This window comes from Nothobranchius furzeri, chromosome 10 (genome assembly GCF_043380555.1).
Source record: "Nothobranchius furzeri strain GRZ-AD chromosome 10, NfurGRZ-RIMD1, whole genome shotgun sequence".
In the NCBI taxonomy this organism is placed as follows: Eukaryota; Metazoa; Chordata; class Actinopteri; order Cyprinodontiformes; family Nothobranchiidae; genus Nothobranchius; species Nothobranchius furzeri.
The window spans coordinates 41,945,569-41,959,216 of NC_091750.1; the positions used below are offsets into that span (position 1 = coordinate 41,945,569).

Sequence of the window (13,648 nt, forward strand, 5' to 3'; positions counted from 1 at the left end):
AATACTTAAAAGAGTCAAAATATTAAAACGATGTGTATATACAGGTCCTTTCTCAAAAAATTTGCATGTTGCAATAAAGTTCATTATTGTCTGTAATGTACTGATAAACATTAGACTTTCATATATATTAGATTCATTACACACAACTGAAGTAGTTCAAGCCTTTTATTGTTTCTAATATTGATGATTGTGGCATACAGCTCATGAAAACCCAAAATTCCTATCTAAAAAAAATAGCATATTTCAATAAAAGAAAAGTGTTTTTAATACAAAAAAGGTCAACCTTCAAATAATTATGCTCAGTTATGCACTCAATACTCGGTCGGGAATTCTTTTGCAGAAATAACTGCTTCAATGCGGCGTGGCATGGAGGCTCTCAGCCTGTGGCACTGCTGAGGTGCTTTGGAGGCCCAGGATGCTTCGATAGAGGCCTTAAACTCATCCAGAGTGCTGCAGCCATGATGTTTGTACAATGTTTTTGTTCATTGTACAGACTTCTATTCTATTGAGGCAGCAGAGGGCGCTAAAGCCCAACAGATATCAAATCTACCGCGTGTCACGTGACGTCGCGCGCTCCGTTGTGCACCTGCACACAACGCGGCGAAGCGGCGCAGGAGGCGGAGCGGAGTTTGGATGCTTGAGCGGAGCTGCTTGCTGCTTTGTTTTCGATACCGACACAAGTTCCTCGGTGAAGTTTCTGTGGACCACTGGTGGAATAACTGGAGCAGAAATGGAGCTTTCGGCAGCCCGACCCGGACTCAGTCTGGTGCTTTTCAGCCTGTTCGCAGGTGAGTTTCTGTGGCGGTGCGTAAACGGACTGGAACGGTAGCCGCCGGTTATGAATCCGTCCTTCCTCGTTGGGTTTAAAGGAAATAAGTTTGGGGTTTTCTCACTTTCAGCTCGTTATTTACCGCCAGCGACCGAGCAAGCCGCAGTAAGTTTAGATAGTGGTACGGAAACGAACTCTGACCTAAAGTCCGCTCGGCTCGGTTAGCTAGCGGCAGCGAGCTGCCCCGCGGGTTCGTGTCCGAATCACGTTTAAAAGAGACGTTCGTTTCATCCGAGTCTCGTCTGAGAGCAGACGACACACACACACGCACACACACCGGGGGAACCCGTTTCTAAACCTGCTGGACTTAAGAGTGCCGCCTGCGTTTTGTGTCCCACCTGTTACCAGTTCAGATGGTGCTCGTCTTTGAACAACCTCAGTTCGGAGAAACAGAGTTGAGTTCTAACAAGCCAACAGGAGGCCACAGTTAACATGTTCAAAAAGAGCCTAAAACCATCTCAGCCTGGAGAAGGTGTTACAGATACATCCAGAAACATGCAGCTGCTGATGATCCATTCAGAAACGGGGTCTGCAACATGAGGGGAAACATCAGAGCGAGTTCACAGAGAAAAGCTTTTTACGTGTTATTTTGTAAACATGTTGGTTGGGACCGTTTTGGTGCGGTGTTATAATTAGGGTTGTCACGGTATGAAAATTTAACCTCACGGTTATTGTGACCAAAATTATCACGGTTTTCGGTATTATCGCGGTATTTTTTAAACGGTGTTGCATATGTTCAGAAAGCATTGATAGTCCTGTTCTACACAAACTGAAATAGTTTTGAAAAGGTTTAACAGTGTTTATTAAACCTAAAATAACACAAAGCCTTAGCAAAAGTGCAATTTTTCACAAGTAAAGGAACAAATAGCTTATTTTTCTGGAACATGTTACAGTAGTCAGTGCAGGTTTAAATTATACAAATCCAAACATTCAAAACATAAACAATATGTAAACAAATCAAAGAAACACCACTTGTTTTCTTCATTATCAAAATGAAAATCTAAAACTCCAGTCCACACTTGACTTGAGCACTGTACAAGTCAACCTTAAAAAATATGTATTTAAAATAAATAGCCACTTTAAACAAATTACTAAAATAACTACTACACTGTGTAATCAAATCCAAATGTTCAAGTATAAATGACATTGAATAAGTAAACAAATCAATGACAAGGAACTAATTGTATATTTCTCTTCATCATCAACAAATAAGATGCTTCATCCAGCAACAGGGTGTCCGTGACACGGTTTAAATGCTGGCAGAGGGCACTGCGGCTGCAGTATGTAGTGACTCGTTGCATTCTCCCTCAACCAAAAGTCCTCGCGTCATGCATTTAAGCTAAAATGCTAATGTTAACTTACCTTGCACTGGCTGTAGAGACGTGGGTGATCGTCACGCAGATGTGCCATTAGATTCAAAGTGTTGCTGCCTTTTGCAGACACTTGTTTCCTGCACGTTCTGCAAACGGGATAGCCGTCTTCTATTAACTGTCCCTCAGCATTTTTCAGAAATCCAAAATATGCCCATACTTCCGATTTAGTCTTCTTTGAGGACTGATGGATGTCCTGGGCGCTGCCATCTCCTCCTTCGGCCATTATTTCAGCTTCAAAGTTTTGGTGCCGTTGCAAACTAAAAAGTGCGTGTGCGCGCCGCGGGAACTTCAGCTGAAGCGACGGTGGCTGGTAAGGGTCACCGCGCCGAAACCGCAGCCACGGTAAACCCACCGAGATAATTTAGTTTTTTAAAAACTGGACGGTTATTTTTATTGTCAACTTTTTTTACCGGGGTCTACCGCTATACCGGTTACCGTGACAACCCTAGTTATGATCACCACTTTCTACATGCTCCTGGTCCTGCTCCACTTCCCTGCAGAGGAGCAGCCCCTCCTCCGCTCCTGCTCCTCCTTCCCACCTTCCGGCTGCGCTCTATCCCTAATCACCTTCTGAGCTTTTAAAAGGGCACGGCCAGAAGAACCAGGGGGTAGAAAGAGTGGGGAAGATCTTGAGAGTGAATGAAATCCAGACACACCTAGTTTTGAACCTAGTGTAATTTCATTGAGTTTGGTTTTACTCTGAGTTCTGTGGAACTTTTGGAGATTGTGCTCAATAGAGGTAGGAAATTGGTTAGTTTGAACCTACTTCCTATGCTTGCTCAGTGGAGCATTTGTAGAGGTTAAGTTAACCTGTTGGTTGTGTGTGCTCAGTGGAGCATAAGTATTGCTTTTGGTGTGTTTGCTCAAAAGCTCTTTGATTTAGTAATTATTACTGTTTTGTTTCCATTACCTTAACAGCCCTGTGCTCGCCCTTAGTTGGTTTGGACTTAATCGGTTTACTTTCTATTTGAACCCAAAAAGGGGAATAGCTGAATTTGTGAGTTTACGTTGACTTATTGCTTTATTATATTAGTGGAGCTGAGCTCAAGCTTGCGTGTTCCCTCAAGTCCTTGTTTTTTCCCTCTTTAGGAGGTCACCTTTAGTTCTTGTATTTAACTGACCTAGTAACCTTGCTTGAGTTTGGTCATTTATTTGTTATAAAATTGTTTGCGTTTAAAATCCTGACACCGCGCCTTTTATGTTACGACGTCCTTCACCTATACCATCACCAGTCGTAACATTAATGGGGGCTCGTCCGGGATCTTTCTTTCTATGATCGTAGTTAACCCTGAAGGACCTTTTTTATAGGCGTGAGTTTTGCATTCTTGGCAACGTTTTCTGGGCTGTGTGTATAAAATGGCACAATTTGAATTAAGGGCCTTTGTGGAGGCCCCGTCTCGTGAGGCATTGGAGGGCTGTCGGAAAGCCGATATGCTGCAGATAGCCGCCCACTTCAGTTTGGAGCTTCCAACCCCGATACTGAAGAAAACTTTGATTATGGACTTCCTCACTGACCAGGGTCTACTGCAGTCCTCCTCACCAGTTGCTTCCAGTCCTGACCGTGCTGCTCCGGATCCAGATCCAGACCCTAACCTGACTGATGGAGGGGAGTCGTCAACGGACGGCAACATGGGCGAGGTAAAACCCCTTGTTTTCCCCTCAGGCGGATCTGCAGCTGAAGGTTTGATGTCGGGGGAGTTGCAACGGAAACTTGAACTGGCCTGTCTTGAAGCCGATGGAAGGAAACAACGGATGCAGAGGGAATTGGAAATGAAACGGCTTGATGCAGAAACTGCTGTACGCATCCGTGCGCTTGAGCTGGAGGCCCAATTAAAGCCGACACCACAGATGACGGCAGAGGCGCCATCAGAACCCACTGTGAAACCAGCACTTGATCTCAGTATCTCCCTTATGCCTGTGTTCAGATAAGCTGAAGTGGATGGTTATTTTGTCGTCTTTGAGCGGATCGCGACTGCTCTTCAGTGGCCGCGTGACGTGTGGTCTCTGCTTTTGTAGTGTAGGTTAAGTGGTAGAGCCATGCAGGCAATGTCTGCTTTGTCGGTTACCGACAGTTTGAGTTATGAGCGTGTAAAGACCGCTATTTTGCAAGCTTACGAATTGGTGCCTGAAGCATATCGACAGCATTTCAGACACCATAAAAAGGCAGCAGGGCAGACTCATGTCGAGTATGTGTTGACCGTGAGACTGTGTGTGCTTGGGACAAGGGGCCGTTATGAGTTAGAGTATAGAGTTCTATAAACTGTCTGACTTACTAGAGTGTCTGTCAGCTACAGTGGTGTGAAAAACTATTTGCCCCCTTCCAGATTTCTTATTCTTTTGCATGTTTGTCACAAAATGTTTCTGATCATCAAACACATTGAACCATTAGCAGGGTATCCGCGGGTCCTTAAAAAGTCTTAAATTTGCTTTTCCAAATTTAAGGCCTTAAAAATCCTTAAAAATGACAAATATTCCTTAAATGCAGTTTCCAAAGGTCTTAAATCACCAAAAACCCAATAAACAAAATTCTTTTATTACTATGAAATTTTCGTGAATTTCTAGTTGGTGTTCAGCATTTTTTGTGTACGATATTGGCGTAAGCGGAACCGTACACACTCAGCTGGTTGTGCAAGGGGGCTATTTTTAGATGAGCACATTAGCTGGTTAAGCTAGTGGGAGCTTGCACCATGGGGAAGTGCAAGTTTAATGGTAACTGGATGGCTAATCCCACGTTCGCGACATGGTTAGCACCGGTTCCAGGCAATAGCTGGAAATCATAGCTTAAATTTAATTTAAAAAAATGGCTTAAATTTGGTCAAAGTGGCCTTAAAAAGGGTCTTAAAAAGTCTTAAATTTGGCTCCCTTAAACCTGCAGATACCCTGCATTAGTCATAACACAAGTAAACACAAAATGCAGTTTTGAAATGATGGTTTTCATTATTTAGGGAGAGAACAAAATCCAAACCTACATTGCTCTGTGTGAAAAAGTAATTGCCCCCTGAACCTAATAACTGGTTGGGCCTCCCTTAGCAGCAATAACTGCAATCAAGCGTTGACGATAACTTGCTATGAGTCTTTTACAGCGCTCTGGAGGAATTTTGGCCCACTCATTTTTGCAGAATTGTTGTAATTCAGCATTATTTGAGGGTTTTCTAGCATGAACCGCCTTTTTAAGGTCATGCCATAGCATCTCAATAGGATTCAGGTCAGGACTTTGACTAGGCCACTCCAAAGTCTTCATTTTGTTGTTCTTCAGCCATTCAGAGGTGGATTTGCTGGTGTGTTTTGGGTCATTGTCCTGCTGCAGCACCCAAGATCGCTTCAGCTTTAGTTGACGAACAGATGGCCGGACATTCTCCTTCAGGATGTTTTGGTAGACAGTAGAATTCATGGTTCCATTTATCACAGCAAGCCTTCCAGTTCCTGAAGCAGCAAAACAACCCCAGACCATCAAACTACCACCACCATATTTTACTGTTGGTATGATGTTCTTTGTCTGAAATGCTGTTACTTCTACGCCAGATGTAACGGGACAGTTGCCTTCCAAAAAGTTCAACTTTTGTCTCATCAGTCCACAAGGTATTTTCCCAAAAGTCTAGGAAATCATTGAGATGATTCTTAGCAAAATTGAGACGAGCCCTAATGTTCTTTTTGCTTAACAGTGGTTTGCGTCTTGGAAATCTGCCATGCAGGCCATTTTTTCCTGTCTCTTATGGTGGAGTCGTGAACACTGACCTTAATTGAGGCAAGTGAGGCCTGCAGTTTTTTAGAAGTTGTCCTGGGGTCTTTTGTGACCTCTCGGATGAGTTGTCTCTGCGCTCTTGGGGTAATTTTGGTCGGCCGCCCACTCCTGGGAAGGTTCACCACTGTTCCATGTTGTTGCCATTTGTGGATAATGGCTCTCACTGTGATTCGCTGGAGTCCCAACGCTTTAGAAACTGCTTCATAACCTTTACCAGACCGATAGATCTCAATTACTTTTGCTCTCATTTGTTCTTGAATTTCTTTGGATCTTGGCATGATGTCTAGCTCTTGAGGTGCTTTTGGTCTACTTCTCTGTGTCAGGCAGCTCATATTTAAGTGATTTCTTGATTGAAACAGGTGTGGCAGTAATCAGGCTTGGGGGTGGCTACAGAAATTGAACTCAGATGTGAAACACTACAGTTGGGTTATTTTTTAACAAGGGGGGCAATTACTTTTTCACACAGGGCAATGTAGGTTTGGATTTTGTTCTCTCCCTAAGTAACAAAAACCATCATTTCAAAACTGCATTTTGTGTTTACTTGTGTTATATTTGACCAATGGTTCAATGTGTTTGATGATCAGAAACATTTTGTTTTTGTTTTCTTCCACAAGCTCTCAATTTTTCTGCATTGGTGCTTTAGGCTGAAGGCAGTCATTAAACCAGGGAGTAGGATTCACTGCAGGAACTGATCTGGTTCTGACAGGACAGATGATGTCCAGAATGGAGAGGCAGTTCTCGTTAGACTGAGAAGTTAAGGAATCTGGGTCGTTATCAGAAGAACAGGGTGGATCAAAAGCAGCAGAAAATGTGCTCGCTGTGTTCTCATTAAGAAAACGAGAACTAACCAGACGCGAGGGCTTCAATAGCTGGTTAAAGGTATTTTGGAGATTGTAAAGGTTTAAAAAAGAGCATTCACATAAGCTGATATGAGGGTTTTGAGAGGAGTTATTTATGGCAGCAGAAGCACTCTGGCCCCACTTAGACTAGCCGTTAGCACGTCTGTCAGAAATGGCTGTTGTTCTGTGACAGGTAAGATAATGATCACTCATAAAGTTTTTCACAGAACCTCAGCATGATGCCGTTAGCCAGTGCAGATGTGTAATGGAGCGTGACGTGGAGATGGTTGTTGTTGTTTGTGGATCAAATGAGTGGCTACATGTCCTGGGTGTGTCTTCTACAGTCAGGTCCATAAATATTGGGACATCGACACCATGCTAACATTTTTGGCTCTATACATCACCACGATGGATATCAATGAAACGAAGCAGGAACTGAAGACTGTTGCAGTAGAGGCCTGGCAGAGCATCACCAGGGATGAAACCCAACGTCTGGTGATGTCTGTGTTCCAGACTTCAGGCTGTAATTGACTGCAAAGGATTGAAATGTATAAGTTTGATTTCTGGTTCTTCTTCTGTCCCATTACTTTTGGTTCCTTAACAAGTGGGAGGCACATATGCAAACTGTTGTAATTCCTACACCGTTCACCTGATTTGGATGTAAATACCTCAAATAAAAGCCGACAGTCTGCAGTTAAAGCACATCTTGTTTGTTTCATTTGATATCCATTGTGGTGGTGTATAGAGCCAAACATGTTAGCATTGTGTCGATGTCCCAATATTTATGGACCTGACTGCATGTGCAGGAATCTACAGTGAAACTAGATCATTCCTCCTCACTGTGAGAAATGGTGAGACTTTAGCCTCACGGTTGTGTTGGCTGACACGTTCTGGGAGGATTTTGACACATTTTAGTAGGAAGCCACAGAGCCACGGTCAAAGCAGTGATGAGTGAGAGGCTGGATGTTTATGAGAGGAGGAATCTGTATCTCTGATTCACGGTAGTGAGTCCAACTAACAACACGCCGGCTGCAGCTCGGCTTCCTTTGTGCCGTCAGTCACGTCGGTTTGGGTTCATTAGCATCTTAATGGACCCGTGCTCTCGTTCTTCAAGAGCAACTGCTGGATTGGTGGCTTTCTGCTAAGTTTGCTCAGGCATTCACCATAATTAACCAACCCCCAGTGGAGGAAAAATACAGGGAATTTCTACTCCATGCTGTTTTTATCAGGCAGCGTGGCGTTGAGTTAAGCTGGTCAGTGTGGAAGAAAACACACAGCTGTTTTTGATCAGGTGTTCATCCTGTAGAGTCCTGCACTCAGCAGACACACCCAGGAAACGGAACCACACATTTTTTTCCACCAACAATTATCTCCACTTCAGATTTCGGATGAGCTGCACAGACTCCATTACCCATCTGTAGTGGCTAAAGGCATCATTGTGAGCTTCTCATGAGTGATTATTATCGTACTCGTCCCAGAACAACAGCCATTCCTGCCTTGAATAGGTGCGTACGTAATCATAACCTGTGTGTGTGTGTGTGTGTGTGTGTGTGTGTGTGTGTGTGTGTGTGTGTGTGTGTGTGTGTGTGTGTGTGTGTGTGTGTGTGTGTGTGTGTGTGTGTGTGTGTGTGTGTGTAGAGTCAGGGTTTCATCAATGTGACTTCTAGTTTAAAGTTTCGCTAAACTGGTTCATGCTCACTGGGGTGTATCGCCATGACAACTCCGTTCTGTAAACCTGCTCTGGAGGTCTGAAATAAGAGACAAACAGATAAAAGCAACACCACCCGACCTTCGTTGGTCCAGCTTTCTCACAGTCGGTCGATCTTGTCTGATGATCAACCGACACAATCTCCACAAATAAACACCAAGTTCAGTTCCAGGACACTGTTTGCTCTGATTTATGCCAAATGTTCTGTCTGCTTGAGACAAAGCCCACTGATCCCAACGCAGACTTGTACGTGTTTTTGCCTGATGAATATTAAAGTGAGCTCTCATTCTGGCGTGTGAACGAGTTTGTGAACGGCGCTCTACCATAGTGTGAGAGCTCCAGATCTCCACAGAGCTAAAGCCTTAGCTAAAACATCCTGTTAGCATACAGTTTATAAAAGTAGACCACAAAAACGCGAATATCATACACGGTAGCGATCGGCGTGGCATCTACTCTTCTATGTCTACGCCGTTGAGGACGGACCACTGTAAAGAACACATCTACACTAATTTGAATAAAAGAAAATGTTTTATTCTAAATGACACCGACATATAACGTCTGAAGATATTTCAGAATCAGCTTTATTGTAAAGAACGTGAGTTAGACTCACGCTACCAGGAATCTGCTCTGGTTGTTGTTATTGTGTCTTAATCATATGCACTACTGGTGTTTGTCAGTGTGTTCAAGTAATTATTAGAACTACTTTTGGTTTTTACAGTGTAACACATTTTTTATGCTGGTGCTACAAAACCTACGACCTTCGTAGCACCAGTGCTATGAGCTGAAACTGTTAACATACAACCCTGGTAATATACCAATATTGACGGTTCTGAGATGATTTCATTCACTGTTCACATGACTAAACAATCACACATCACCCCCTCACCCTCTGAAACAGGCAAACAAATGGAGACAAGAGGGAAAAATATTGGTTGTTAATACCTGCCCTGTTTTATTTATCAAACCGATACCGATTTGTTCAAAAATGACTAATAATGGCCGATTCCAATATTGATGCCGATATATTGTCCACCCCTAAAGGTAAGGGCTCTGCAGAGTCACAAATGAGTAGGGTTGTCACGGTATGAAAATTTAACCTCACGGTTATTGTGACCAAAATTATCACGGTTTTCGGTATTATCGCGGTATTTTTTAAACGGTGTTGCATATGTTCAGAAAGCATTGATAGTCCTGTTCTACACAAACTGAAATAGTTCTGAAAAGGTTTAACAGTGTTTATTAAACCTAAAATAACACAAAGCCTTAGCAAAAGTGCAACTTTTCACAAGTAAAGGAACAAATAGCTTATTTTTCTGGAACTTGTTACAGTAGTCAGTGCAGGTTTAAATTATACAAATCCAAACATTCAAAACATAAACAATATGTAAACAAATCAAAGAAACACCACTTGTCTTCTCATATACTTGTTTTCTTCATTATCAAAATGAAAATCTAAAACTCCAGTCCACACTTGACTTGAGCGCTGTACAAGTCAACCTTAAAAAATATGCATTTAAAATAAATATCCACTTTAAACAAATTACTAAAATAACTACTACACTATGTAATCAAATCCAAATGTTCAAGTATAAATGGCATTGAATAAGTAAACAAATCCATGACAAGGAACTAATTGTATATTTCTCTTCATCATCAACAAATAAGATGCTTCATCCAGCAACAGGGTGTCCGTGACACGGTTTAAATGCTGGCAGAGGGCGCTGCGGCTGCAGTATATAGTGACTCGTTGCATTCTCCCTCAGCCAAAAGTCCTCACGTCATGCATTTCAGCTAAAATGCTAATGTTATCTTACCTTGCACTGGCTGTGGAGACGTGGGTGATGGTCACGCAGATGTGCCATGAGATTTGAAGTGTTGCTGCCTTCTGCAGACACTTGTTTCCTGCACGTTCTGCAAACGGGATAGCCGTCTTCTATTAACTGTCCCTCAGCATTTTTCAGAAATCTCAAATATGCCCATACTTCCGATTTAGTCTTCTTTGAGGGCTGATGGATGTCCTGGGCGCTGCCGTCGCCTCCTTCGGCCATTATTTCAGCTTCAAAGTTTTGGTGCCGTTGCAAATTAAAAAGTGCGTGTGCGCGCCGCGGGAACTTCAGCTGAAGCGACGGTGGCTGGTAAGGGTCATCGCGCCGAAACCGCGGCCACGGTAAACCCACCGAGATAATATAGTTTTTTAAAAACTGGACGGTTATTTTTATTGTCAACTTTTTTACCGGGGTTTACCGCTATACCGGTTACCGTGACAACCCTACAAATGAGCATAAAATTATTTTATATTTTTTGTGTAGTGTCAGATATTCAGAAAATCTCACACCGAGTATGGTACCCACCCCTATTTGGGCTTATTTACAGTTTTATCCAAGAGCCACAATAAACAGAATATATTTTCTAATTTCTGATAAAATGAAAGAAGGGACTCATGTAGAGCAGTGGTTCTCAATCCTGGTCCTGGAGGACCGGTATCTAGCATGTTTTAGTTGTTTTTCTGCTCCAAGACACCTGATTGCCTGGTTGAAACACCTTTTCAGCAGCTCATCAGGCTCTGCAGGTGCCGGTTGATTACCTTCTGATCACACGTCCCTACAGGCTCAGTGCTCAGATGTGGGCCCTTTCTGTTAACTCCAAGAATAAAAGGCTCTTTCTCCACTTCTTCATCTTTGTAAATGGATGGTTCTCGTAAGTGACAAGCTCTCCTCTTCTTCTGTGGTTTTTTTAGGGGTAAATGGCCATGGGAATTTTACTTCCTGTTTCCCAGTGGGCATGTAGGTGTGGAGTCTCTGTTCTTGACCCAACTCATGAATGCTCCTGTCCATACTGACTCAACACGTTCAACTACTACCTTGTAACTCACCAGCAGTTGAATGACGTGAACAGCAGTTAACTCATTTGCTGCCAGCGTTTTTCAGCGTTTTTACTGTTTTTTAAGAGTGACAGAACGTTGCGTGCTAGCATGATGTTGACGCCAAAACAAAGAGGAGACTCACCTCCTACATCAGGAAGAATCCGTGCGTTTCAAGCGTTTTCCATTCTTTCATAATCCGTTGTTGAATTGTGATCGGCAGAAGCTTTTCCAGTTCGCGCCTCACTTTTTTTTTTACAGCAGCGGCCCTAAACGATCTCCTAACACGTGGATTTTCTGCTTCCTGATCACATGACGTGTGATGTACGTGGATGAAGATCGGCTTTAGAGCTGAGATGTTTGTTCTCACGGTGCGGGGGCTCGTCTGACGCCCACGCAGTTGTCATTGGTAGTGAACAGCTGGATTTAAAATGACGACTCTTGTTGTCAGCGGCAGTAAAGGACTTAACTGGGTAACATCATTGTAACCGGCTACAGTTAACCGGTTAACCCTAACACGGCGGGTTGTGTTCTGGTGACATGTTGAGCTTGGGAGTGCAGGTTTCTGAGCCTGGGAGGTGGGTGGAGACAGTTTCGTTCTCCATGCTGCTTCGTTTTGGTCATTCACGTACGTGTAGCGAGTGGTGCTACCTCCCCTCCTGGGAAGTTTGGCTTGTGTGCAAAAAGGAAGGCACAATAACACGAGATTAAAAATGATAATCAGGTTTATTTACAAAAACAAATCTTTCAGAAGTCAAAAGATGTCCCAGTAATACTGGGAAAAGATTACGAGGTTCTTGAAGACCAAAATAAGAATCTGAGAAAGTACAAACTCAATCGTGGTGTGAGATTTTGAATCGAATCATTGACACAATAACAGTAATCAAATGGTGAGACTAGTGCAGATTCACACCTCTGCCAATTACCACAAACGATTCACCCAGTGCTCCTGGCAGTGACCTGATACAGGTGACCTGGAGGGCATTGCTGCCCTGATGATCCACCAGCCTAGAGCTGCAGCTTTCCTCCTGCTGGCTGAAACCTGTTTCTGCCTCAGCTTCACCTCTCCACCCAGAACCCCGTGTCCTTGAGCGTGAAACGGGGACGTGCATGATCGGATTACCCTCCAGGGACAGAGCTCCGTCCTCTACAAGCTGCACATGACTATTCACCGCTTTGCACTTTAATATTTTAACACGTCAGACCTCTGTTAGCCCTGTGCTGAACCATCTTCATTTATATGGGAGTGTGGAGTGGCCGCATCACTTCTGAATTACTGGTTGGTGACCATGATTGATAACAGCAGCTGTTAAAGACGGTGGTTATGGGTTGTGCAGCTTGTTTGTATTCAGAGCTGGTTGCTTTTTCACAGGTAGGAGGAAACCTGCCGCTGGACCTCTGCCAAAGCCTTTCTCTGTTAGAGCTGCGCTGCTTTGCTGAAACAAAGGGTTTGACTCTTCTGGGCTCAAACAGGGATGGTAGTGGACTTGCACACATAATTATTTATGTTTCAAACCAGATTTTCAAACACATAGTTAAATACTGGAAGGATAGAAGGGACCCAATGTCCCTTAAAGGAGACATAACATCCTTTTTTAGTCCTTCCTTTTAGCATCTAAATCATTCAGTTGGGGTCTGATTTCCTCGTTATAGTTGCTCTACAGACCCCTCCAAGATCCCTGTTCTGAGGAGACTTGAGTATTTTATTTATTTTAACCTTTAATTTACCAGGTAAAATGTTTATAAACATATTCTCATTCACGAACATGACCTGGCCAAGAGGTCTTGGAAGGAAGTGCAAATAATAATAATAATAATAAATAACAACAATATATATATAAATGACAACAAAACAGATAAGCGCATAACAGGTTATCAGCAGGCATTAAATATGTTCATCTGGGTCTGAAAAATAAAAGAACGTCCACACGCATGCAGGAGAATCATTACATCATACAGGGAACGGAGTGTGTGTGAGTCAATGTAAATAAGTGTGATGTGGGTGATCAACAAGAGCAGCAGTCCGGTATAATCCGGAGAAGTTAAGATCTAAAGGTTGTAATAGGTGTCAACGTGTCAAGTTTAAGAGTGTTTTGTAAATAGTTCCAGTCATGCTGCGGCGGAGCGAAAGGATTTGCAGCCAAAGGCTGTAGAGGTGTTGCGATGATGAGCTGAATATATTCTCTAGACCTGGTGTTATATATATTATGGGCGAGGTGAAGCAGCGAGGACAGATAGAGGTGTTTTGCCTAGAATTGTCTTGTAGACAAAAAGAAGCCAGCTGGGAGCAAGAAAAT

At 43.1% G+C, this 13,648-nt stretch overlaps 1 protein-coding gene across 1 annotated transcript in view; it reads left to right on the forward strand.

The window, feature by feature from the left end:
• Positions 1-457: 457 nt before the first annotated feature.
• The window catches only part of cxadr (CXADR Ig-like cell adhesion molecule), a 60,959-nt gene continuing 47,768 nt past the window's right edge, over positions 458-13,648 (forward strand). Inside the window, exon 1 of the mRNA XM_015960146.3 lies at positions 458-788. Within this exon, the coding sequence (XP_015815632.2) occupies positions 473-788 (316 nt within the window). The 5' untranslated portion in view covers positions 458-472. The remainder of the gene's footprint in view (positions 789-13,648) is intronic.